The sequence below is a fragment of the Podarcis gaigeae genome, assembly GCF_964106915.1.
Source record: "Podarcis gaigeae genome assembly, chromosome: 9".
NCBI classification, from domain to species: Eukaryota; Metazoa; Chordata; class Lepidosauria; order Squamata; family Lacertidae; genus Podarcis; species Podarcis gaigeae.
This window is the reverse complement of record NC_139685.1, coordinates 4,611,041-4,638,885: the sequence shown is the minus strand read 5'-3', so window position 1 is coordinate 4,638,885 and position 27,845 is coordinate 4,611,041. Positions and strand designations below refer to the sequence as shown.

Sequence of the window (27,845 nt, the reverse complement as noted above, 5' to 3'; positions counted from 1 at the left end):
CTACTGAGGGCTCAGGTGGGCTGTTGTATAGTGCTTCTGTTCAAAGCAATAGTACTGGGAAATAATAGCTAAACAGAATGAAGGAGAAAACTTTTCAGTTGTGTAAACTTTAATCTTTGTACAGTAGAACATACAGTACTTGTCATAAGTATACAATTTGTACAATAATGCTTTCTTAATACAATGAAAAAAAATCATTTTAAAAACCCTGAAAAATTGTGCACTTTCTCAAAATTTTAGCTTTGTTTGCACATTGTTTTGCTTTTATATCAGGCAATAATTCTATAAGAATCGTTTTTCTACATTTCACTGCTTTCATATACAACAGTCGTACACTATATGAAATTCAATATGCAGAACTACCCAAAGGAACTTTCTTGAAGTAGTGAGGTTGTTGACTGTCAGGTACAGCCCCCGGCTCAGGCAGTTATGTCAATCATTGTAAAGGAGGTATCTGATTTTCCAGAATAAATGAGTTTAATTGTGTTGCAATGATCTTCCTCAGTTTGTTTTACATAAGCACTTCAGGTTCTATGTTAAACAACAAGTCATCGTTTCCCCTTCTAACTTCAAGTAGTAGAGGTGATTCATTCATTACTGCATCTTGCAGGTCAGCAGAAGTCTCCAATGGACGCCCATTCACCTTAACAACGATATCTCCATCCTTAATCCCACCTCTGTGATGGCAAAAGAGAAACAGTTATAAGATAAAGTCTATCCTTTATTTTTTTTTAAAAAACCACAGATTTATTTATTAAAACATTTTGACCTCCCCTAAACGCTCCCAAGCAGCTTACAATGTGTTGTTGTTGTTGTTGTTAACAATAATAACCCACCCTTCAGACTAAGGTCCCAGGGTGGGTTACAGCATTAAAAACAATTATTAGAACAAAAAACCAGAACAAAAAACAAAAATAAGCACAGATATTACAGATTTCTCCTACATGATTTGAAATCTAATACAGCTGAGACTTTAAGAAAAATACTTAAAAATGAAACATCACTGGATATACAACTCCAGAAAAGGAAAGTAGGGCTCTCATTGCAAGTTTTTTTAGTCGGTTAAAAAATAAAAATCAGTCAACACAAGTTGAACCTTGAATCTAATTCTGCCTCTGAGTTTATGCTGGATTTAGCATGTTTTAAGCAACTGCTTCTGGATTGTGACCAATATACCTCTGAGATGGAGAATTTGGAACAACTTCATGCACATAAATTCCACTACTGACATCTGGAAAATCTGGATCATCGAGCTTAAGTTCTTCCACTAGTCTATAAAAGAAGAAAAGAAAAGAAGCACAAATATTACCAAAATTGAATCATTGTATTACTATTGCTGCTGCAGCGTTTGAAGAATTCAGAATTTCTACCTCCATGAATTAACATTTTAAAACAACTTTCCAGTATTGTGTTAAATGGAAGTTAGTAGGGCAAGTGAAACTTGTAAGACACAGGCTGTTTATGTGGACTCTTGGTGAGAGGCAAGGTGGATGAGCAGTTTTTCTGAAAAACGGTTGTAACATTCAGCTTCTGGGAACAGATGTAGTACCCCAGGGGGAGGGAAACTCATCGAGGAAGGGGGCAGGTGGGCTGTGCTGCACAGCTCCTCTGGTTCTTTGGAAGGAAGGGTTGAGAAAAGCTGACTGGGTGTCTGAAAGATTAGGAGCACTATTTCTTCTCAAAGTGGGAGAGGATGAGCCCACCCCTCCCCACCCCCATCTCTGGATATTTTGGGTTGTATCCAACAAAGCTGCCCCATTAGTGCAAGAACTTCCAGCTGAGCAATGGGACTTCCTCTCCTCTGATGCTCAAATCTGCATCATAGGGTTGGGGGGGAAGTTCTCTGAACAGATATGGGAGCTGGGGGACTATGCATGGGGAGAGGAGAGGGAGAGGAAGTCCTGGAGTGCAGGCAGAAGTCTGACGGGCCAACTTTGTTGACTATAAACCTCTGGGGTTGAGGAAAGTGAGCCTTTCTCTGCTGCCATTAAAGCAAACTGGGCGGACAATAAAAGGACAGCTATTCATGTTTTGTATCAGAATGAGGCCACCAGCCATGAGGCTTTCGGGCATGTGCTGCTCAAGCGATTGCCACTGGGCAGCATCAACTTGTGTGCAGAGAGGTAAAGCTACTTCAGCATTAAGAAGAGACTGCTGCCTAAGTCATCCTTCAGAGAATGTATTTTTCACTCTGCCCACCCACATAAACAAGGAACGGGGGCCCTTTCTTGCTGCCTGGAGGAAGAGGAAGGGCAGTGAGGCGAGAGGATTGCAGAGAAATCAGGGTGGCATCCAGACCCCTCAGACTTGGCAGTGCTGCTGGCTGGCATTCCTTTTTGGAGTCTGCTGAAATAAGCTGTTTCTCATCAGCTGCTGGGCCTTGAGGGGCCTGTGAAGAGCCCAGGAGTCTCAGGGAATTGGGGAACATCCTAACAGGGTGTTCGGGGAGTTCCAAGGATTCTGCTGCTGCCAATGCCACCCTGCAGCTGTGTAAGAACGTCTTGCCAATTTTGTTTAATTAAAAAAAAAATTGTGTTCTGCTTCTCTTAGCAACCCAAAGTTATTCCCAAGTTATCCCCAAAGCCTCTACACCACCGAAGATCACAGCTTCCTTGTGGAGGAATCGCTGCAAGCCCTTCTTATCACAGTACACAGCTCACACGTAATCTTGCCTGAGAAACTATTTCCACAAATAAGCTGGCTGTTGGATCAGCTGAACCCAATTCTCTGTTCCAATGTGTTGTCTCCCAACAGTTTTTTTATATTTTATTTTACAAAATGCAGTTGCAGAGACTGTGATCTAAAATGGACTATGAGCCCACAGTTCTTTTCTGCCAAAAAACCACTCCCCTCCCAGCTGGTTCTGCCCCAAGACAAGCAGCTTTTGGGGTGTGTACTATTGTTTTGTTTTTAATCGGGAAAACCTGAGTGGTCAAGGATTAAGAAGTCTCTTATCCTCTGCGCTTATCTTCCACTTGAGATGGCACCCTTAATTTTGTAAAAGGAAAAATACTGGGGGCAAACTACATGCCATGTGAACTTTGGTCCTTAGTCATTATAAACTCAGGAGTGTCTCTAATAAAACATAAAATCACAGCCTAGCTACACACACCCATGCACACGTGTAAGGCATTGACATGCATAAGCTGCCTTCTGCAGACACTGTGGATGTGCATCCACACCCTCGTTCAAGTAGTCCAAGGTTATTGTCTGTGGTAAGGTGCTTTGCCTCAGGTGAGCTTCTTGTGGCCACCCCCTTCAACAAGGCAACAGCAGCTTCTCCTCTTCCTGACTGAGATGGGAGGCAGCTGCTGCTGCTGCTGCTGCAGTCTGTAGGATGTGATCCATGAGAAGCAGTCAAGGACAACATTCCTTGAAATGCTAGAGAAGACATAAAAGGGAATGTTTGGTCCAGCTAGTCAAAACTCCCTGTTCCTCCCGGCTGGAGCATCCTTCTGTTTGCATGTGATAGAAGGTGGGCATGACCTACTGTATTTTTCGCTCTATAGGACACACTTTTTCCCCTCCAAAAATGAAGGGGAAATGTGTGTGCGTCCTATGGGGCGAATGCGGTAACCTGTCCAGGTAACAAAGGGACGAGTCACACAGCACACCTCCCTCTTTTTGACTTCCTTCTTTGTTTGACCAGCTTTTAGCTAGGAATGCTCTGCTAGCTTCGCAGCTAACAGAAGCACTGGGATTATTCCCCCATATGGGGTAGATCCACATGTACATATTTGTAACTAAGTCTGCCTTCAGGAATCCAACTGTGAACTGATGTAAATAAACTTCTTTTATTGACTTTGAATAAGATTGTGGTGTCTTTATTCTTTTAAAAGGGATTCAAGGGAATTTAACTAGGAATGTACAATTCAATCTGAGACAGACAGAATTGTATAATAGTGAGAGGCTCACACGAGCCTGCAACCAGCTATCTGCTGTGCGTGTAAAAAGGGGAATGTAACTCTGCTAAGTAAAGGAACTTGCTAGCGCAAGTTAGGAAGGATATTAATAAACAATATATCCTCTCCTGTCACCCTGAACGTTCCCACACAGATGTTCCTCACTGCTTGCCAAAATGAGCAGTTAGGCAGAGCAGAGAGGAGCAAGAGGCTGTGGCATCACTGGCATCCTCAGATGTACAGGAGATGAACTTTACCTGTCCTCTCCCTCTGGACAGATGTGAGGATGAGACCTGTGGTCCAATCCCCACTGCTGCCAGCATCTCCCAGTACCTGGTACTGCTGCTGCTCACTCACGTTTCTCCTGCCTGTCTACTTGGGCTGTCAGTTGGTGGCACAACACAACAGCAGGCTTTCCTATTCTGGGCAGTAGCTGCATGCCAGCAGGGGTGCAATGCCACTGAGGGAGGGAGGGCAGCTGCCCAGATGCTCCTCTTCCTACACAGCAGGTCAGGGGGTGGCGCCAATGGGCCTTCCTGAGGCATTATGGCATTGGTCGTTACCTGAAAATGCTGTCCCCAGATGCCAGCAATGCTTCTTTTTGATGTGAATGAGAATGCTCATCTAGTCCACCCGTTGTTATACATGATTCGCAGCCCCTGGCTACAACTGGATTTAGGCCCGGGGTTACAATTCTGCACATGGAAGATGGGCTTATATCAACTGGAATTATATACATGAATGCAGCTCTGGGTGTTCTGTAGTTCAGTATACCAAGAGAGACTTACGCAGGTGTTATTGTCAGCATCCTTATTCCAATAAACCTTTTTTTCATATCTGGAATAAAAATGAAAACCTAGTTAGCTTTTTTAAAACGTTCCAAAGCACAAAGTAACATAAAACACTACAGAATTACATAAAAACCTCTACATGGCATATAAAATAACCAAAGTTTGTGCCATAGGCCATCTCTTTAAGACAGTTGGGTTTCTCAGCAACATACTGTAAATTTTATTTATTTTTAAAAGTATTTCTATGCCGTTGTATAATAAAATAAGAGAACAGTGTACAACGTCAAAACATTAAAACCAATGCAGATAATCATTAAAATGCCCAGCTACTGTATTTTTTGCTCCATAAGATGCACCTGACCATAAGACACATCTAGTTTTTAGAAGGGGAATGCAAGAAAAAAAATATTTTTAAAGGGAGCGCTGAGCAGAGCCTGTATGCATGCCAGGCTCTGCTCAGCGCTCCCGTTCACGAGCCGCGTGGAGCATGTATGCGGCGCTTGCAGGCTTTCCCCTAGCTTCACATGGCTAGTAAAAGGGAGTGCGGCTCTTGGGGGCTTTTCCGGGAGGTGGGGGAAGGGACTGAGGGGCTGCCCTCTGTCCCTCCCCCCCTCCCAAAAAAGCCAGCAAGAGCTGTGCGCTCTTTAAAGGGAGCACGGCTCCTGCGGGCTTTTCTACGAGGAGGGAGAAGGGACTGACACAGCCAGTCAGTCCCTTCTCCCTCCTCGGGAATAGCCCCCAAGAGCTATGTGTGCGGCTCTTTTCCCACCTGCCTCCCACCTGCATTCGCTCCGTAAGACGCACACACATTTCCCCTTACTGTTTAGGAGGGGGAAAGTGTGTCATATGGAGCAAAAAATACGGTAATTAAAAAAAAGTTTAAAAGGAAACAGCTGCCATGCCCTGTCAACATAAGAAGGTCTTCACAGAAATGTCCCCAATGGCCAGGGTTGGCTCAGCTCAAGTGCCAGCCCTTCCAGGGCTCAGGTGTGCTACATAATGGGGCTGAGAAAAAGACCTAGGGCTGGCATTTCCTCCCTCAGGCAGCATCTTAAGGGCTCTGCACCTCTCTTCCCTGGCCATAAGGGAAGGAGGGCAGAGAAGTCCACGTTTGTGTGTATGTGTGTGTGGCAGCACAAAGCAATCTCCACAGGCAGCAGTTCAAGCCAATTCATAACATCAGGTTGTTAGGAAAGCTTACGGAAAGGCCAGACAATCTGCCAAGTTTCTAAACTATGTGGCAGCTTCCTATTTTTAGACCTTACGACTTACAAAGTTTATATACATGATCTATTTCGCCTAAGGTAAAACCTGTCTCCAAAGTGCTTTCTTGAAAGGGCAAGCTGTTCTATATCTGCAGCAGTTCTCAAACCTTTATTTCTCTGTATGACCTCAGAGCAGGGAAGGTGCCCTGTCCTCAACACAAGGGGATGACTGGCAGTGAGGCTTTGTTTAAACTTTGTTTTAAAAACAGCCACGGGGCTCTGCAAATTAGGCGGGGAGCACAGTGCTGAGAGGAGTGTCAATGCAGTGGTGCCTCGCAAGACGAAAAGAATCCGTTCCGCGATTCTCTTCGTCTAGCGGTTTTTTCGTCTTGCGAAGCAAGCCCATTGACGGCTTAGCAGATTAGCGCTATTAGCGGCTTAGCGGATTTTAGCGGCTTATCAGCTTAGCGGCTTAACGGCTTAGAAAAAGGGGGGGGGAGGGAAAAAGTCAGAAAAACTCACAAGACATTTCATCTTGCGAAGCAAGCCCATAGGGAAATTCGTTTTGCGAAGCGCCTCCAAAACGGAAAACCCTTTCGTCTAGCGGGTTTTTCGTCTTGCGAGGCATTCGTCTTGCGGGGCACCACTGTACTCTCCCCCTTTTTCTGGTACAAATACCCCTCTCTGGCTTCTACTTCCCCCACCAGGAAACCTGTGACATGGTAGAGCAGGCTTTACACTGAGAAAAGGGCCTCCTGTTCCCTGGTGACAATACCATTTGGGGGACTCACAGCTCTGTTTAAAGAGAGACTGAAATGGACGGAAGAGCAAATGTCTTATGTGGTTTGGCCCTAAAACGAGGGCTGTTTCCATGTGGAAGTGTTTTCTCACACAATGGGTACCTCAGGTCCGAATTTTCCACATGCACATTGGTGCAAGGGTTCCACACCAAAAAGCAGATTTAATTTTCTGCCTTTTGATTCCTAAGGCAATGTTTCCCATTCACACTAGTGGGTGGGCGTTGAGAGGATATATGCATGTGCTGAGTGCTTGTCCTCTCCTGACAAAAAGTACTTGCCCACCCTCCATTCCCATTTTGTCAAACTGGGCATACAGACAGGTGCATCTTTCCTAAAACGAATGCACTTAAACACACACACATATCCAGTGTGCAAGAGTGAACATTACCAATGTACGGTATTTCATAATGGACAAGGTGAAGGGTTGTGAATGGGGGTGGGAGACAGAAGAATTCTCATTCTCTCTCCCCACCCCCCTTTTGTCCGCCTGCTTCCCTCCCTCCTTTCCCTGGCATGGAAACGACAGCTTTCTAAATAACTCATGACGCATATAACTCAAGCATTTTGCAAATATTTAACACCTGCCAACATCCAGTCCTCATATTCTCTCCCCTGAGACTCTGATAATTCAACACCATGCTGCTATTAAGCTTTTTACTAAGTTTAATAGTAAAAAGCTCAATAGCAGCACAAGAGGTATGGGGGGATTGTATCCATTAGGGAAAAAAAGGTAAAAGGCAAAGGACCCCTGGATGGTTAAGTCCAGTCAAAGGCGACTATGGGGTGAGGCACTCATCTCACATTTCAGGTCGAGGGAGCCGGCGTTGGTCCACACACAGCTTTCTGGGTCTTGTGGCCAGCATGATTAAACTGCTTCTGGTGCAACAGGACACCATGCCGGAAGCCAGAGCGCACGGAAATGCCGTTTACCTTCCTCCTGCAGCAGTACCTGTTTGTCGACTTGCGCTGGTGCGCTTTCGAACTGCTAGGTGGGCAGGAGCTGGGACAGAGCAACAGGAGCTCACCTCATTGCAGGGATTTGAACCACTGACCTGATTGGCAAGTCCAAGAGACCACAGGACGACCTGCATCCCTATACCCACTAGTATGGTAGGAGGAAAACTTTCAAGTTGCCTTCTAGGCATTTTTTTAATTGTAAGTCATTTTGAATGGGCACTTGTGCAAAAAAGCAGAGTAGAACATTGTAAATAAAATAAATAAAAAATAAGACTGGCAAGGCTCCTTCCTAATTCTATCATATGTACCGTATTTTTCGCTCTATAAGACGCACCAGACCACAAGACGCACCTAGTTTTTGGAGGAGGAAAAAAAGAAAAAAAAATTCTGAATCTCAGAAGCCAGAACAGCAAGAGGGATCGCTGCACAGTGAAAGCAGCAATCCCTCTTGCTGTTGTGGCTTCTGGGATAGCTGCGCAGCCTGCATTCGCTCCATAAGACGCACACACATTTCCCCTTACTTTTTAGGAGGGAAAAAGTGAGTCTTATAGAGCAAAAAATATGGTACTTCATATATACACTTAGGGACCACCACCCAGCTGCAGAATTTCATTCGCTTTAATGTCTGCAAAAGAACAAGGTTGAGTATTTTCCCAAAGAACCATCAGCTTTTACTGTTTCTAATTGGGCTTGGCTTTTGGGGGTGAGAATAGCCCCTATAGGTTCTTAAATAGGTTTTATGTTTTCTAACGGGTTGGTTTCAGCGTGTGTGTACGTACGTACATGTACACACAGAGAGACATATGTGGCCGTATCCAAAACAGCTATTCTGTTAACACAGCAGACTTCTGCTTGCACAGCAGAACTTTCCACTCCTCTCTTCTCCCTGGCAGACTCCCCCATGCACCCTCAAAATCTGCTCCAGAAGGCCGGAGGACCTCTGGAGGTGGGCAGGGAGAGGAAATCCTAGTGGCTGAGTAGGACTCTGCAAGTGCAGCACTCGATGCGACCCATAGTCATTAGTGGATAATCTTGCTCCCAATTACTTCCCATGTTGCTTCTAGAGTAAGCAGCAACAGGCTTTTAATCTATGAGTAAGTAGGAAAAAGGAAATGAGGGACTCATGTTTCTGAAACAGTTAAAGCAGCATGGATCAAAGATGGAGCTGGGTAATTAATAGAGGATATTTTGTGGTTTTCCAGTTGTGAAGTGTTAGGAGTCCAGAAAGGGATTTTTCTTAGCGATTTTTCATGCCCTTTTCCTGTGACAGCAGGGACTTCTGTTATTAGTGGAGAATTACTCTGGTGACTTGTGCTTCAAATAATGATCTAACCAACCCTGCTTCCACTCTGGTAACTACAGCTGGATGAGGAAATGTATGTGCAAATAGATATTTTGTGACCTGTTCCTCCACTGATCCAACAGCTGGGGCCACGCGGAAGGAACAAACTGGATGCTGAGGTTGGGGGGGCAGAGAAGGGGACTTGGTTATAACCATCTGTGCATTGTATTTTATATTTTATAATTATTAAAATGTGCCCCAGATAGGGACCATAATTACTTTTGCAGCTGGAGGCTGAGTTTTTCCAGAGTTGGTGGAAATAATATCAGAAATTACGTAACCATTAAAAATGCTTCAATTATGTTTAATGCCACACTTTGTATCTAATTCATACTCACAGGCAGATACTGAAATATGAGTAATAACAATTCCAAGAGCAATTAATACTGACATCTTTACGAGCCTCAACACACAGTTCTAGCACTTCATTGTCAATCCAACGTGAGAAGTGAATCGATTCAGTTCAGCGGCAGCAACACAGGAAAAGCTGGCGCAACAGCTTATTGTGCTGTGCCTGTTCTGTGGAAAGCAGCCCCCAGTGCTTTCTGTCTGGCAGCCTGGAGGAGCACTTGCTACTAAAAGCGTGTGAAGAAATGAAGGGGGGTGGGTTAGAAAGGAAGGAAATTAAGGCAGCCAGCTAGGACAGAATGCAGAAAAGTGATATGTAAGATTTGAAAGGAGCTCGGCTACTTACCATGCCCTAAACTGCACTAGTAATGTACTAGTCAATTTCACACATGGAAAAATAGTCATCATTGTAGGCTCAACACAGAAGGAGGAAAAGTGAAGTCTGAAAGAGTGAGGGGAAGGGTCCAGTGGGACGGAAAACAGGATAGGGACCACTAGTGAGAAAGGAAGGGGACCCAGCTTCTTTCTCTTCGCATAGCAGAGGCTGAAGAGGGGAAGTAGCAGCACTCTTGGTCCCTAAATAGTGGTGGTGCTCAGATGGACTATTAGACCATTTTAATGTCATTTGAGCTGCCAAACTGTTCTGCCAACAGATGATACAGCCATAACATAAAAGCATATTTATATCAAATAGCACTTGCAATGGGATGCATGTGGAAAAGCACTTGGGCAGGAAAACCGAGAATCAGTTCCAGTATCAAAACGATATATGATCTCGATAACATAATTGTGATAATATGCTATTATAATCATGCATATTGCAGTACATGCACAAACTTCCTGAGTGCAAACAATTTCAGGAGTAGCACAGTAACGTCATGCCAACATCCATCTTATCCCTGCAGATATAAAAGACTTTGTTTAAGCATCTTTCATCTGAAGATGAGGCCTCCTTTAATTATTATTATTTAATAATGTTATAAACTATGCCTGGGGCAAACACTTAGTTATAACTAAACGTTTGCTTTTCCTAAGAGGCTATGCTCTAATGCGGCAATCCTAAACTTATTTACCTGGAAGTAAGCCCCACCGAGTTTGATAGGACTTGTTTTTTAAGGCAGGTGGAAGACTGTTACGTAAGAGTATTTTGCTGCCACATAATATCATCCTGAATACAGTGGTGCCTCGCAAGACAAAAATAATTAGTTCCGCGAGTCTCTTCGTCTAGCGGTTTTTTCGTCTTGCAAAGCACGGCCATTAGCGGCTTAGCGGCTATTAGCGGTTTAGAAAAAGGGGGGGAAGGGAAAAAACTTGCAAGAACTCGCAAGACGTTTTCGTCTTGCAAAGCAAGCCATAGGGAAATTCGTCTTGTGAAGCACCTCAAAAACGGAAAACTCTTTCGTCTAGCGAGTTTTTCGTCTTGCGAGGCATTCATCTTGCGGGGCACCACTGTAACTGTTAAGGTGGCCTAGGGCATTTCTATCAAAAATAAACTTTTGGTTGCACTAAACCGGAAGTACAATATCTTTCCCTAGTCCAGTGATGGGGAACCTCAGGCTCAGGGCCCGTCCCTAGGCCGTAGCACACCTTCCCCAGGCCCTTACCAGCCCTGCTTTGCACTCTCCTTGGGTGTTTTTGCCTGCATGGACCATGCCCCTGAACTCTGACCATGCTTCTTGCGTCCCTGGGCGGAGGGTGCAGAGGGGTGTGTGAGTGTCCATAGAAAATAGCCCACTGGGGGGAAAACGGCAAAATTCACATTTGTTGCTCTGCCCATTTTTGCCTCTGAAAAGGTTTCCCCACCCCCTGCTCTGGCCCAATCCCCAACAAATGCTTTCAAATTTTACCTTTACTTTCTTTGTCAGAATTCTCCGAGAGGAATCGAGCAATGCGATCGGAAGGAATAGCAAAGGAAATTCCTGCAGCAACCTTTAATGTATTGATGCCAATCACTTCTCCATCCTGTTGAAGTAAGATACCAACACATTTCATTTGTTATTTTAAAAGCTTTTGCCTTTAAAAAGAAGTGTATTCCTAACAGGCAGCTTGTGCTTTTATCACAATAGTTAATTAACGAGAATCAGTGTTTTTTCTGACACGGTACTCACTGCTACAGAGTACAACCCCCTTGGTCATTTTACCAAGGTAGAATTATAGAGTTGGGAGGGACCCTGAGGGTCATCTAGACCAACCCCCTGCAATGCAGGAATCTTTTGGCCAACCTGGGGTTTCAATCCACAACCCTGACATTAAGAATCTCATGCTCTATGCTATCAGTGCCGGCACTTCATTTTTAACCCAAAAAAAGCTCTGATTGTATACGCTTGGCTTTTTGCAACTGTCATGTGTCGCCATGGCTTGTGATGCTGGACTGAGTCTTTGGCTTCTGCATTCAGCTCTATGACCACTGGGCTGGGCTTCCACAGCATTTTTGGATGTCACAAAACAGACCCAGGGCACCTACCACAGCTCAGTGGAGGAGCCCAGGCTTTGCATGCCCAGGGCCTCGTGTTCGGTCCCTGGTATCTCTGGTTAAGGAATCCTGCAGAGCAGGGCTGGAAAAGCCCTTTCTCTGCTTGAGAGCTTGGCCATTCACAATAGACTTAAAGACTGTGGGAATTAGGTTAAATTAGAAGAGGAAACAAGGCTGGGTATCATCAATGCGTTGATAGACCTGTTCTTCTCACACTCATGATAGCCCAGTGAACTTGACGGTCAAATGGAGACTGGAGCCCTGGCCTCCCAGGTCTAGCACTCCAGCCACTACATGAAACAACTCCTACGCTATTGGCCAAACTGAGACTATCAAGATGGCAATTTGGGTAACTGTCCCTTTTCGGGGGAAAAACTACAGTGGTGCCTCGCAAGACGAAATTAATTCGTTTCGCAAGTTTTTTCTTCTTGCGAGTTTTTCGTCTTGCGAAGCACGGTTTCCCATAGGAATGCATTGAAAATCAATCAATGCGTTCCTATGGAGACCGTCCGGGGACAGAGGGGAAGCGCCGCGCGCCTTCCCCTCTGTCCCCGGACCTGTTTTAAAGCAAGGGGCAGCGGGGAGAAGATTGCTTCTCCCCATTGCCTGCCCCGCAATCTCCGGGGACAGAGGGGAAGGCACGCGCGCCTTCCCCTCTGTCCCCTCTTTTGAAGCAAGGGGCGGAGGGGAGAAGATCGCTTCTCCCCGTTGCTGCCCCTTGGTTCAAAAGGGGTCCGGGGAGAGAGGGGAAGGTGCGTGCGCCTTCCCCTCTGTCCCCTCTTTTGAAGCAAGGGGCGGAGGGGAGAAGATCGCTTCTCCCCGTTGCCGCCCCTTGGTTTAAAAGGGGTCCGGGGACAGAGGGGAAGGCATGCGCGCCTTCCCCTCTGTCCCCGGAGATTGCGGGGCTGGCAACAGGGAGAAGCGATCTTCTCCCCGCCGCCCCTTGCTTCAAAAGAAGTCCGGGGACAGCGGGGAAGACGCGCTGCGTTTCCCCGCTATCCCCGGAGCTTGCGGAGCAAGCTACGTTTTGCGAAGCAAGCCCATAGGGAAATGCGTCTTGTGAAGCGGCTAAGAAAACGAAAAACTCCTTCGTCTAGCGAGTTTTTCGTCTTCCGAGGTGTTCGTCTTGCGGGGTACCACTGTATTCAATCTGATAAATGAAAGCAGACAGATGCTTATCAAGCTCCTTTAAAGTAATCTGTCCTTACCAAGTTTACCAGAGGTCCTCCTGAGTTTCCGTACTGCAAAACAATATCAGAAAACGTTATGGCTACTTTCAGGAAGTGAACATCATATTTCAATGAAGCATACTTTATCAGGCAGCAATTCTGCTGTGTGCACCTTAGACTCATTTTCTTCACAGGGAGGTCACTTCAGTGCTGCTAATGCAGCCGTTTGACTTCACCGCTAAAGGGTGCACTCCATTGTCTCTCGAGACAGACAGATGCCAACAACAACAATATGCATGCACCATATGCAGACATAAAGACACACGTTCATTCCCTTGCACAAGTTGCAAGTTTCAGTAAGGCGGCAGTTCAGCTAAAATTACTGGGACAGCTAGGAAAACACAAATGTGTGAGGCCAATCTTAGCGCTCTCTGCATCTGCATCTCTATAAGGCACCTCAGCTTTTTGGCTCACTGGAGAATGACAGACATGCCTGATGTGGGCGGACACAGAGTTGCTCTCCCACTCCCATCTTTCTCTCAGCTTACACTTGCCTGGCCTGTCATGCATGGGCTGTGTGAGTCACTGGAAAGACCAGGAGTTGGTTGCCTACCACTTCCCAGGAACTTTATGGCTGAAGACCCCACCACATCCTAGATGAGGGAATGGCAGCTGAGCCCAACAGGGATGGTCAGGCAGTAGAGAAATGGAGCAACCAGAGAAAATGAAGGTTCTCAAGCCATCAGTATAGCCAAAAAGACCCCCTACCTCTGCACTACAGGGTCACAGTCTGATCTAAGATAGGTCGCAACAGCAGCGCTACCACCACATAAATAAGTGGTAAAAATTAAGTTATGGGATCACCAAGTGCATTTTGGGGTTAAAGGTGGGCCCCAGATCTGAAAAGGTTAAGGGCTGTTGGTCTACAGAACCCCTTTCAAGGGCTCTGACTGAGTCTGAGATGCCACGCTGCTGCTGGGAGTGGTCATGGTTAAGGTAGCCCTGCTGATCAGGAAATAGGACTAGAGTCCTCCTCCTGCAAAGAACATAAGCCGAAACATTAAAATAATGAGCCAATGCAAAACAATTTGCCAAGTTCTACAAGTTGCTGAAACAAGGACAGCGGTTAAACAATGATTCATCAACACCAGAAAAATAGAAAACATTAATCAGCCTTTGTTATTTCATAAATACAGACCACTTTCACAGTTTCTTTGAAATACAGACAGCTACCATTATAGGCCAGGGACGCAGGTGGCGCTGTGGGTTAAAGCCTCAGCGCCTAGGACTTGCCGATTGAAAGGTCGGCGGTTCGAATCCCTGTGGCGGGGTGCGCTCCCGCTGCTCGGTCCCAGCGCCTGCCAACCTAGCAGTTCGAAAGCACCTCCAGGTGCAAGTAGATAAATAGGGACCGCTTACCAGCGGGAAGGTAAACGGCGTTTCCGTGTGCAGCTCTGGCTCGCCAGATGCAGCTTTGTCACGCTGGCCACGTGACCCGGAAGTGTCTCCGGACAGCGCTGGCCCCTGGCCTCTTAAGTGAGATGGGCGCACAACCCCAGAGTCTGTCAAGACTGGCCCGTACGGGCAGGGGTACCTTTACCTTTACCTTTTTACCATTATAGGCATGTTCAGTGTGAATGACTGTGCACACAGGCATTGTTCCCAACCCGAAGCCACCCCAAAAGTTACAAAAATGTCACAAAACGGGGTAGAACTGGGTATTTGCAGGCTTTTTCAGTGGTGTATCAAATATATGCGATTTCAATTCAACATGTTGTGCCTGGGAACGTAACTCCTGCGTAAATTGGGAGTTGCCTGTAGTCAAAAGATGTATTGAATGTAGTGGACTGCTGTAAATTGGATAAACTGTAAACTATTGGAAAACCTTCCAATAGTATGTTCTTTCTCAGTAGTTGGACTGATTAAAAATCATCACCTCTGGTCCTTCATAGATTTTGAGATTTCCTGAAATCAGAGGATTTACTTACATTGATGATAGCATCTGTCTGAACATAATCCATGTCAGAATCCTTCAAGCCAAGCTCTTTGCCATCTCGCTGGGCTGTACTGACAATCCCTGTTGTCACTGTGTTCTGCAAAGCAAAGGGGCTCCCAATGGCCACAACAAATTCACCAGGCCTCAGATCCCCAGACAGGCCCATGGCAAGGAAAGGCAACTTTTTCTAGGAGATAAAGGCAGTGGTTGCATTTGAGGAGAGGAAAGCAAACCATAGCATTCCCAGATTTTTTTTTAGTAATGTATCAGAACTAGGGACAGGGTAGAACTATGAAGAACTATGAAGCTCAGACTTTGGACTAAGTCTGCACTACTCAAGGCAAGCTACTGGGTTCCCAAGAGCCAAGCCACGTGGCCTTATGCTCTGCACCACCCATACTGTGTGACTGCCACAAGCTTTGCAGATGAATCTCTGCTTTTCAAGGCCGCAGAACTAATCCTGACACCTGACTGACAACTCTGTAAACTGACCCCAAGGACCAGGGCCTCAGGAACCACCAGGCCCCAGCTTGAGTTCACTGCAGAGGACCCCCATCTTGGCTAAGCTCGATCTCCTTTCCCAGCAACTGTTGCTTTTGGAACTTGGCCTTATGCCCACCTTGAGCACTCCAAGATCTTGGGATGTATCGGTGCAGAAATGTTAGTAATATTTACATACAGCCCCACAAGAAAATTGCATAAAGACCACCAGGACACCAACGTTCTGTTTTCAGTCCAATTCTCAATGTTTAAACTAGAGATGCCACTGAAAATAACAACTCCCAGGTTCATATTATGCATTGTGGCTGCTCCCTTCACATGCAAGATGAACATTATAACCCCCACCCCACCCCAATTTCCCCATGGCTCAGATTTTAATCAAGCCAGGGAAGAACTCAATTGCACTCTCTTACCCACCATGAAGGTGGGGAAAAATCTCTCTCCTTCCTTCTCCGCTATACCTGTACTCTTCCCAGCACTGCTTTGTTGATCCCAAAGACTGTTGGGGAATATTGTTTGCAGTGCTCCTGACATTTAAAAAGAGGCTTATGGGTGGGGTGAGCAGATGCCATTGTACTCCCAATCAGGGATGGGATAGGATGGGAATTAATTCCAACTGGTTTGGAATAATTTATGCTATTTACCAATATCTTTTGAAGTAAAGGGAGATTCTCAGCTTTTTCCAAGCCGCTTCATGAAGTAATTGTGGGCGGTGGTGGTAAATCTATCATGAATTTAAACTTTACTTCTTTGTGTCTTTCATAATGAACAGCACTATGAAAGAACTGGAGTTTAGAAATCATTCCGGGTTTCCCTTTTCCTCTTGCTTCCAACATCTTGTCAGGAAATACAGTCACTGTACCATCTATGATTTATGTTTTAGGCGTTTCGGAGTGCACATTCATCTACAAATCTGTTCTCAATCTAAATCACTTGAAAGGAACTTGGCAAAATGTAAGAAATTTCCATTTGTGGAATGTTTCACTTGTGATGCATTTCATGCCTATTAAGATAAGATCCAAGAGGAGAAGCACCCTCTACCTCAATGCACTTTAACCCTGCTAAAATCACTACCTTCTTAGGGAAAAACTAGTTGTTACAAGAGACACAAACGCAGCTCTTTCCTGAGCAACTATTCTGATTTGTTTGCTGTCCTTGAACAGTTATCTCACACTTTTCCTGCCTTTCCCCATCACTCTCCTTCCTAACAAAAAGTGGGGGTGTTTTTTAAAAGTGGATTTGTTGCACCAGAGTACTTTAATCCACTTTATTCATGAAAACCGTAATTTCAGGTATGTGACTGAATCCTTACCATAAAACAGTGAGAGTCTAAAGGCAACTATGGAGCGTCAGCAGCCTCAGGTTTCAATGCAAAGAGCATTCGTCAAATATTGGGCACACTTCCTTTGCCCTACTTACCCTTGGATTAATCTTTATCGTCGCTATATCAGATTTCTTATCAATGTCTTTGATTGTTGCATCATATGTGTCTCCATTCTGCAGCTGGATTTTCAATCGTTGTCGCCCGGTGACTGTGGAGCTGCTTGACACCACGTGGGCATTGGTTACAATTAAGCCTGCATCTGACACAATAAACCCAGATCCACTGGAAAGAGGAACATTCCGGCCAAACAGAGGATGCCTGGAAAAAATGCCACCTCTTAATCAATGAACCTCACCGAGAAAAAATAAGCCGGCCACAACTGTGATCTGCACCCTTTTCCCAGAAACAAAAAGAGGGCAGTGCCTCTTCTCCAGAGACCCATAAAATGCTGTAGAAATCCCAGCACATGCCCCACAACAAGCATCCAGACACTATACTAGTGATGGTCCTGCACAACAGACAGCCTTCAGGAGCAACCCATCTTTAAGCATCTACAGTGGTGCCCCGCAAGACGAACGCCTCGCAAGACGAAAAACCCGCTAGAACAAAGGGTTTTCCGTTTTTGGAGGCGCTTCGCTAAACGAATTTCTCTATGGGGTTGCTTCGCAAGATGAAAAAATCTTGCGAGTTCCCGCGGTTTCCCTCCGCTTTTTTCCGCCCTTTCCCTAAGCGCTAAGCCGCTTATCAGCTGTTCCTTCTCAGCTGATCGCTAAAAGCCGCTAGACGGCTAATAGCGCTAATCCGCTAAGCTGTCAATGGGCTTGCTTCGCAAGACGAAAAAACCGCGGAACGGATTAATTTCGTCTTGCGAGGTACCACTGTACCTGCAACAGCAGCTACAGCTTATATGTCCAAACAAAAGTCAGCCATAATCAGGTAATTCCCAATTCCTTTTTCTTCTCAGTTGCCCATATCCCAAGGCTAAACTACACATGTGGGAAGTCTGTGGTTTTACCTGATCCTGTTTTATTGTTATGTATTATATTTTTTTTTTGGGGGGGGGGGTTATTGCTTGTTTTACCAGCCACTTTATCTGAGTGAAGATCTCACAATGCCCTTTTACTTTTGTAAAAACACCTTCAAGGGGTTTCCAATTTGAATTGAGGGTAAAGTCTGGGGGTTGAGGTTGGTTAATTCCTCCCCCCTGTACCCTCTCTGGTTGGTATTAGCTACTGAGAAGAAAACATGCAAGTACAATGAGAAAATGAATGGTTTTCTTCCCTCCATGGCTAACTGTGACATTGGGGGGGGGGGGTGTTGAGTGATTTGCATTGGAGAACTGATTTGGAGGGGAAATGGGTTAAACGACCCTCAACTCTGTGGGATCGTCTGCCCGCTTTCAGGAAAATAAAAAGAAATTGGGTGATTCAGTCCCAGAACTCCTGTGTCACGTTGTGTTGTTTGGCCCTACAACTTAAGACAAATTCATGAGTACTGCGAAGGCAAAATGGCTGCCTGGAAGATTCCCAAGGAGAGAATGCTGTGGACTCAAAAAAGGCTGCAGGATGACAGGATACAATTGCCAGGGTTGCTCTTGTGCCTCAGGCTCACTTAGTGTAATGAATTTTAATACCAATTATATCTAGGGGCAGCTCCTACCTGAGGAAACTGAGGTAGATTTTGAATCTTCTTTACAAAAATATCAGTGCTCTGACATCCACATTTTAAAATGAGACACTTTTCTGCTATTCTCCCTTTTTGTAAATTTACCCTCAGGTTAAACAGTAAAAGCTCACAGTGAGTACAGTGAACGTTCCCCCATTTCCTCTGCCAACAGGTTTCCTGAGGTACAAGAGGCAGAGCTAAAGTCACCACAAGTAAGTTGATCTAATGGGCACTACAAACAGATGGTGGGTGATTAAATGCACTAAAACAGTTGCCACCCAATACTGGAAAGATTTTCTATGGAAAATGCTCAGTTACTATTTATTGTGCAACTCCACCCATTGTTGTTGCCATCTACCCTTGCTGGTAAAATCCAGGCTTTCAGCATTCTGTTTGTCACCTGTGAGTCCATACTTGTGCACATTGTATACATATTTTATCTTGGAACCTTCTCCAGAAAACCCATGTTTCTTCATCCACTCCTTGGTTCTGCCTCGGCCACTTCTGCTGAGTGTCTGTGCCTCCTGCTCCATCCAATTGGCTAGCTGAGCCTGAGCATGCAGCACAATTTGTGTGTGTGTTGCTGATAGTATTCTGCTCTAAATTGGACATCCTGGACATGTGCAAAATCCACCTCAACAGAACGGCTGAATGAGCACAAAGTAAAGAGAAGGAAATCAAAAGAAATCTAAGAATTCTACCATACGCCCGCCCCTGCCCCCAGCCGCCGGTAGTCAAATCCCCAATGGTGGCAAAGTAGTGTTGCGCTTTCCTGTTGTCATCAAAACTAGGTATGTACGTGCACAGCATTTTTGCTTTTAATCATAAATGCCAGCAGCTTACCTTAAGAAAAGTTCTATATGTACAACTGCTGGTGCAATCTTCTCCACCACATCTGCAATGAAGTTAAACTTATACCTTGGGCTGTTTGGCTGTTGATGATCTATACTAGCAAAGATAAAGGGAAGTGTTATTAAGAAATTAGAAATCAATAGGGATTTTGCTTATTTCTACGTAATAGGAATGCCTGTTATGCCCCTGCCCCAGCCCTGCCCCGTTTTGGGGCCACTTCCAGACCCATGGTGATGGACGGTCAGCAGTCAATCTGATGTGTGTAAAATGGTCACGTCCTGTATTCTATTTTGTCTCAGCTCTTCAGAATCAAGCAAATAATAATTTTTAATTTAAGATGTGAAAAAACAAAATAACAATATAAATGTAAAGATATTTCCCCCACCCCCACCCCCACCCCCCGGAAGCTTTTTGGTTAGTTTCTCAGAGAAACAAAAATTGTCCCTGTATTTTGCTTGTTTGTCATTCTGCATGAGGACATCATCATTACAGGAAATGTAAAAATTGTAATTAGAAATAAATAAGTTCCCAGAAGTACTTGGTGGGGGAGGAATATTATTTTCTTTAAAAATGCTATGTTTTTGTTTTGCTTCTCTACACGAGCACATCAAATACTCCAACATTAGGAAGGAGTTTTAAGCTTTTTAAAAAATTATTGCTTATTCTGGACTAGTGGTTCATTTTTTTTAACAGTTTAACATCTCATTTCCTCAAACGACATGAGTCATAATTATTATTTTATTCCATGCTGAACCTGTTGTGCTGAAAGTTGCTTTTAAAAAAATATCTTCAAAGAAAATAAATGAAGGAAGCAGATTCTGAAGGGGATGGACAAATTCCACTGGCAACATTTCAAAAAGTTTTCTTCACTTGCCAGAGGTCAACTTTATAACTTTCAGCGCAAGTTCGATTTTAGAATTTATATTAACATTTAAATTTCTTATTTATTAATAAGTATATGCTGCCCCCTGCTTTGGGCTTTGACTCTCAGTAAGTATATACTTCAAGCTCCTATGTGTGTTTTCCCATCACCTTTTAATTTCCCAACACCCATTTCCTTTCTATGTATATTTATTGTGATTCCAAATCCTCCATCAAAGTTATTCCTCATTAAACAAACAAAAAAGGCCTTTTATACATTCAGCCACCATTCATACTTCTACACCCTGCCAGGCACACCAGAGGGGTTTAAAGTGCATGTGAGCCACACAACTTTGATTTTCCCGGGTGTGCTTTTGCGCACCATGAGCATTCAATTGAACTCTCAAGGTCTTGAGACTTCCTGTCCACACGAGTGAGATGAGCTGCATTTATTTGCACCCTGTGGTGTTGTCCTCTCCCCTCAGTTGGTATTTCCCCACCCACCATAACTTCTGGAAACCTGAGGTCAATTGTGGGCATATTTGTTTAACTGTGCACACAGCCAATTCTTTTCCATTTTTGAAATACAAGTTTTCCATTATACCAGACTTGCACAAAGGACCACCTATCCCCATATGAACTAATCCAGACCTGCCTGGCGAAAATCATGGTGGCAACAAGGGAATGGGTCTTTTCTGAGAGCCAGTGTGGTGTAGTGGTTAAGAGCGGCAGTCACATAATCTGGGGAACCGGGTTTGCGTCCCTGCTCCTCCACATGCAGCTGCTGGGTGACCTTGGGCCAGTCACACTTCTCTGAAGTCTCTCAGCCCCACACACCTCACAGAGTGTTTGTCGTGGGGGAGGAAGGGAAAGGAAGTTGTTAGCCGCTTTGAGACTCCTGAAGGGGAGTGAAAGGCGGGATATCAAATCCAAACTCCTCCTCCTCCTCTTCTTCTTCTTCTTCTTCTTCTTCTTCTTCTTCTTCTTCTTCTTCTTCTTCAGTGGCTCCCTGTTTGTGAAATGCTCTCCCCAGGGAGGTTCGTTGGCACCTTCACTACATATTTTTAGGCACCAGGCAAAAACAATCCTCTTCACCCAAGCCTTTGGCTGATTCTATGTCTTTTAAATGTGTGTGGGGTAGTGTTTCTGTTTCTGTTGTTGTTGTTGTTGTTGTTGTTTTTCTATGTCCTTTTAAATGTGTGTGGGGTAGTGTTTCTGTTGTTGTTGTTGTTGCTTCTGTTGTTGTTGTTATTGTTCTTCTTCTTCTTCTTCTTGTATGTATGTATTTTGTGTTTTCATTTTGGAGGCATCATTTGGTCTACCCGTTCACGTTCAGAGGTACCACTGTAAGCCTATCATTTGCTCTTAACCATGTTCCATCTTCAGTGTACCAGTTTCTGGGCATCACAAATGGGGAGAATGTGGTTGCACTTAGGTCCCAAGAATATAAGAAGAGCTTGCTGGATTGAGCCAATGGCCCGTCTAGTGCAGCATCCTGTTTTTGCCATGACCAATCAGACACCCGAAAGCAGCACCTGAGCACAACAGCGCATTCCCTACCTGTGAGTGGGCTTCCCATCAGAATTTCAACCACCCTGTGATCTTGGGTTGAAAGGCAGCATATAAATTTATTTAATAATGATGGTGACAATAAAAGTGTTGTGAGGTCTGCTGTGAGAATATTTGTTTAACCGTGTGGGTGGGCATTTTTTTATTTTAAAAAATGTTTTTGAGATACAAGTTTTGTGATATAGCACACTTACACAAAACAGTGGGTTGTTTGTTTGTTTTTACATAAAATATGTGTTGCTCTCAACCCACCAGCAGCCCACTGAAGAATGTCGTGATATCCAAAAAAAAAAAAGCACATAGGTTAAACCCCCTCCCTCACACACAATACTATTCAATATGTCCACAGTTGGGTAAAATGAAATTATATGTTGATTTCCCCCCCCCCCCCCAACAAACCACATTATCTGTGGATCAGGGAAATCCAAATTAAATGGAGGGGAGTGTGAAAAAGATGCCACACACTGAATCCATTTTAAACTGCTGTGTGTATGCAGCCTAAGATAATGGCTTTTTTTCTCCCTTTGCCAACCTCCAAATATTGTGTTAAGAGTCTCTGCATTACTAAGAGGCTTTAATTTACAGGGTAAAACAGTTCTTCTTCAAAAACAAAAAGATCACAGCCCATTGTGCACATGTTTTCATGACTCAGCCACAGAACTATGAAATGCTGTTTTTAAAATTTTCAAATGGTATGACTTGCACACACAGAAAACCAAAGTAAACATTTTGAAACTGTCTGAAACTTGCAGGAAACAACCGGAAAAGAAAATAATGTTATTGTTTGAGTGTTTGTATTTCTAGCAGATTATGTGGGTTTTCTGGGAAAAACTGAATGGAAAGTTTCCCCCCAAAAAACTCTCCACTGTCCTAAAACCAAGGAGATCTGATTTAGCATGTTTGACATAAGTTGCTAAACAAAAACTTTAAAAAGTGTGTCATGTAAATTTTACATACTATCTGAAAATGTTACTCAATTGCCCAAAATAGTTCAACTGGGGTTTCTGATTCGAGGAAAAAAACCCATCAGTTCCACTTACAGAGCAATCCTATACCCTAGTTACACCAGGATGCAGGATATGGGGGAAGGTAAGCAACTATTATGCCAAAAAAACAGCTCCTGCCAAATCCTACTAAAATAGCATTTTAGAAGAGAAGTCATTGATTATTTAATTTCTATCCTGCTTAATATGTTTAAAACATCTCTAAGCAGTGTACTAAAAGCTTAAAAATCCACAGACAACTTAAATATTACAAAATTACACCGTTACGTATTAAAATGTTCCATTAATGCAAAGTGACTAATATATATAAATCAGTATCAATTCATTTTCCTTCTGACACACATGCTCCCTCCAAGTTCTCACCCAGGATCCAAACACACTCTCTGGTCACCCACAAAAGTCTCATAACAAGAAGAGTTATGGAAACAACAGACATCAACCTAGTCTCTAGGCTTGCTTCCCTAGTGCTCCTTGAAACACTGCCTGTGCCCACCAACTGGAATAGCCTTTCTCAACCATGGGGCCCCAGATGTTGTTGGACTACAACTCCCATAATTCCTAGCCAGCATGGCCGGTGGTCAGGGATGATGGGAGTTGTAGTTGAAGTTCAAGAACATTTGGGGACCCAAGGTTGAGAAAGGCAGATCTGGAGAGTGTGCTGGTGAAATCACCCACATGCATGGTGAGAGGTTGATGAAGGACACATCACAGCACCACCAAGCCATCAGCTCCAGTGACACAAGCACCACCAACATAATACTAGAGGCATCTGTCCAGGGAGGAGTTGGGAGTCCCTGTACGTTGGTCCATTTTGGAGCACAATACACAAAGGGAAGGGAGGGAGATGCCACCATACAGCACCCAAAATATGTATTTAGAGACCCACTTCTTAATGTTTTACCCTATCTCAAAATAGTGATAGTGTTGCTTGTTTTAATGTGACCCACTTTAGATCAGTCTGTGACCCACAGCAGGTCCCACAAGAACATGGAACTACAATTTGTGCCACTGCCAAGAGTTGTTCACAGCACGTCTTAGTTTCTTGTTGCAGCTTTGATTTAAAGCTACTGCCAGAGCTGGCCCAAGGCATTTAAAGTGAACCGCAAAGTGGGTTTGTCACCCTGCCAGGGAAGGAGTGAACAATGATCTAGATCAGGAGCAAGTGATGAATAAGAATCTGCATTAGGAACAAGAGTTGGAGGAGACCAGCAGCGCCTCCTATTTGCCAAAAGGTCACTGTAGAGGCGGCAGTGGGTGGGGGGCTGCCAAGGAGGTGCCAGATCCAGCCTCCGAGAAGTGTGCCACAACTGCCACTGGCATTCCTTGGAGGCCAGATCTGCTGCCCTTGTGGATCCTGCCACCCAAGCTGGTTGCCTCACTTTGCCTGGTGGGTGGGCCAGCCCTGAGTGCTGCAGTGTAACATGCGGTTTGACCCTAGCGAGATTGTTTTTCTTTTCTTGTTTTGGACGCAGAGCCCACCTCCTCTCCCAGCCCCTTTTCCACTGCATGCAGGTCAATGTGGGAATATAATCCTCTAAATGTATAACTTTTTGAAGATCAGAGGCCTACTGTTAGGCTTTGTCGGATGATGCACTATGAAGGGAACTGAAAAGGGTTCAGCTGAGAGAAGGAACCATGTCAGAACAAAACGTTCTTGAGATGCTGCCAGTAGTACATGCTCCCCCACCGGAGAGAGAAGTTAATGCAGTGCATTAAATCCTTCTCATTTCCCTACTGAGCTGTTATTACACGGAGAGGTTGCTCCCAAATTGGTTCTGTTGCCACGTTGGCACGTGGCACAAATCAGTACGTCTTTTGTCTTTTAATGGAATAAAGCATTGCCTTCACCAGAAGAATGCCCCGTCAGGAAGAGCGCACTGACATAAAAAGCTTGCCTACGGCGTTTGGCTCAACAAGAAAGCTGTCGGCAGCAAGCCAGCTGAAGGCGAACGATGCAAGTTGTGCATCGCATACATACACACTCACTCATCTTTTGCACTGCTATTCTCTCTGGTGGAACAGGTGTTGCAGGTTTCTGAAGCGCCACAGAAGCACACAAAACCTGTTCGGCAAGGGCGGAGTGAGATCACAGAGCCCACCACGCTGCAGAAGTGACAGCTGTCAGGCCGCCTTCAAAGTCCTGCGTCTAAAGCTCCCATCCCGCTCCGTATTTCTCTCTCGCAGTAGCAAGCGGATCAGGAGCAAGACCCGGAGGGTCCGTGGCTCTCTGGGGGCCAGTGGCGTAGCGTGGGGGGTGCAGGGGGAGGCCGGCCGCACCGGGCGCAACATCTGGGGGTTAGGGTTAGGGGGCGCAAATCCATGGGTTAGGGGGCGCAAATCCATGGGTTAGGGGGTGCAAATCCATGGGTTAGGGGGCGCAAATCCACGGGTTAGGGGGCGCAAATCCATGGGTTAGGGGGTGCAAATCCACGGGTTAGGGGGCGCAAATCCACGGGTTAGGGGGCGCAAATCCATGGGTTAGGGGGTGCAAATCCACGGGTTAGGGGGCGCAAATCTATGGGTTAAGGGGTGCAAATCCACGGGTTAGGGGGCGCAAATCCATGGGTTAGGGGGCGCAAATCCATGGGTTAGGGGGTGCAAATCCACGGGTTAGGGGGCGCAAATCCATGGGTTAGGGGGCGCAAATCCATGGGTTAGGGGGTGCAAATCCACGGGTTAGGGGGCGCAAATCCACGGGTTAGGGGGCGCAAATTCATGGGTTGGGGGTGCAAATCCACGGGTTAGGGGGCGCAAATCCACGGGTTAGGGGGCGCAAATCCATGGGTTAGGGGGTGCAAATCCACGGGTTAGGGGGCGCAAATCTATGGGTTAAGGGGTGCAAATCCACGGGTTAGGGGGCGCAAATCCATGGGTTAGGGGGCGCAAATCCATGGGTTAGGGGGTGCAAATCCACGGGTTAGGGGGCGCAAATCCATGGGTTAGGGGGCGCAAATCCATGGGTTAGGGGGCGCAAATCCATTGGTTAGGGGGCGCAAATCTATGGGTTAAGGGGTCAAATCCACGGGTTAGGGGGCGCAAATTCATGGGTTGGGGGTGCAAATCCATGGGTTAGGGGGCGCAAATCCACGGGTTAGGGGGCGCAAATCCATGGGTTAGGGGGCGCAAATCCATGGGTTAGGGGGTGCAAATCCACGGGTTAGGGGGCGCAAATCCATGGGTTAGGGGGCGCAAATCCATGGGTTAGGGGGCGCAAATCCATTGGTTAGGGGGCGCAAATCTATGGGTTAAGGGGTCAAATCCACGGGTTAGGGGGCGCAAATTCATGGGTTGGGGGTGCAAATCCATGGGTTAGGGGGCGCAAATTACTTGCCTTGCCCCGGGTGCTGACAACCCACGCTACGCCACTGCCGGGGGCTGGAGGAGAAGGCGGCCCCTAAGCGGCTGCTCTCCCTTCGGGCCAGAGGGCGGCGGGCTCTCCGCTTGGCCCTCGCTTCTTAGGGGTCTGGCGGGGGTCGGCGCGGCTCTTACCGGCTCGGCAGGCGCCCTTCTGGACCTGCACGACGGGCGGCAGCCCCTGCTGCAGAGCCTGGCGCTCGGCGCTCTTGAGGCGGCACCCGTTGGCGTACGTCCTGCCGTCGCTGCCGCACACCGGCGCGCGGAGCTGGCACTGGCACACGCCGGGGCCCTGGCCCGCGGCGGCCGGGAAGCGGCACTGGAGGTCGTCTCCGCACGGCGGGTCCTCGGCGCGGCCGCACGCCTCGCCCTCGCCCGCCGCGCACACCAAGCAGCAGTTGCAGCCGTCGGGCACGTAGCCGCTGGGGCAGCCGGGGCTCGGGCACCGAGACACGTCGCAGCGCGCCGGGCACCGCGCGCCCCAGCCGCGCCCCACCAGCGCCGCCACCACCACCAGCAGCAGCAGCCGCGCCAGCGCCCTCATGGCCGGCAGCCCGGCGCCGAGCCCCGCGGCGCGCCCCACCAGCCAATCGGGCCGAGGGCGCCGCGCCAAGGGCGCTGGAGCTCCGGGAACCGCCGAGGCGAAGCACAACCGGCAGCGAGGGAGCGAGCGAGGGGGCTTCGCCGGGCTGGCTGCTGCTGCTGCTGCTGCTGCTGCTGTCGAAGGAGGCGCGGAGGAGGTGGTGGGAAGGACGCCCTCGAGGCTACGCGGGGACACTGACGCCGCTCTTCCCCGCTTGCCAAGGGGCGCAGCGCCAGCTGGAGGCTCCGAAAGGGGCGGCCAGCGCGGCGCGGGAAGGGTCGCCTGCTGTCGGAAGGCGGACTCGCCCCTCCCCGCCCTCACAAGCCGGAGCGCCCTCGGCTCTTCTTAGAAACCAGCCCCGGCCCCGCTTCCCGGGACAACATGCGAAGAACGCGGCCTCCGCACAGTTGCAACTCGCAGTGCGTGGCGGGGTTTCCGCGCCCAGCAACTTTTCCTCCAGATCGGTGCAAACGCGCCGCGGAGTAGGAGACGCCGTTCGATGCAAAATAGGAAAACGATGCAGAGAAAGAAAGGCACGAGGTGGAAGTACCAATTTGCAAAGGCCCGCGTGTGATAAAGAATAAGGCATCGCCGTCGATGAGATCGATACAAGGTGGCTGGAAATGGCGACGGCGAGACAACAGCAAGTTCAGCGGCTGTATGCAAAAACACAACGGTCGGGTGTCTGCCACCGCAGTGTAAACAAGATCTTCAAATGATTCTTGCTATACTTCGCTGCCTTGCAGGAGACTGTTGCTTATTAGTTGCCCCCTGGCTCCTCTTGAGCAGGTGGTCTCCCCAAGGCAGAATAGAAGGCTACTTCTCTTAACCTTATTCCCTGCTGGTACAGTGGTACCTCAGGTTACATACACTTCTGGTTACAGACTCTGCTAACCCAGAAATATTACCTCGGGTTAAGTACTTTGCTTCAGGATGAGAACAGAAATCGTGCTCCGGCGGCGCCGCAGCAGCAGGAGGCCCCATTAGCTAAAGTGGTGCTTCAGGTTAAGAACAGTTTCAGGTTAAGTACGGACCTCTAGAACGAATTAAGTACTTAACCTGAGGTACCACTGTACTACAGTTACTCGCTTCTGGGTTTTTTCTTCTCCACATTTTGGTGACAGAACAGCAGTGATTCTGTGTATCATG

General features: G+C 46.6%; 1 protein-coding gene and 2 long non-coding RNA genes across 3 annotated transcripts; all 3 read right to left on the bottom strand.

Annotated features, from left to right (window-relative positions):
• Positions 1-91: 91 nt before the first annotated feature.
• On the bottom strand, positions 92-26,845 carry HTRA3 (HtrA serine peptidase 3). Its single transcript, XM_083698369.1, has 9 exons — positions 26,249-26,845; positions 19,317-19,416; positions 16,904-17,126; positions 14,976-15,170; positions 13,027-13,059; positions 11,193-11,307; positions 4,691-4,739; positions 1,177-1,272; positions 92-677 (listed from the first exon to the last, which is right to left on the bottom strand). The coding sequence occupies exons 1-9, from the start codon at positions 26,655-26,657 to the stop codon at positions 512-514; spliced, it is 1,386 nt and encodes a 461-aa protein (XP_083554495.1). The 5' UTR covers positions 26,658-26,845; the 3' UTR covers positions 92-511.
• Positions 6,419-11,186, bottom strand: LOC310825225. Its single transcript, XR_014555173.1, has 3 exons — positions 10,793-11,186; positions 8,235-10,513; positions 6,419-7,974 (listed from the first exon to the last, which is right to left on the bottom strand). It is a non-coding gene; the product is annotated as an uncharacterized lncRNA (long non-coding RNA).
• On the bottom strand, positions 21,444-26,223 carry LOC310825231. The gene is made up of 2 exons (XR_014555180.1): positions 26,126-26,223; positions 21,444-24,984 (listed from the first exon to the last, which is right to left on the bottom strand). It is a non-coding gene; the product is annotated as an uncharacterized lncRNA (long non-coding RNA).
• Positions 26,846-27,845: the final 1,000 nt, after the last annotated feature.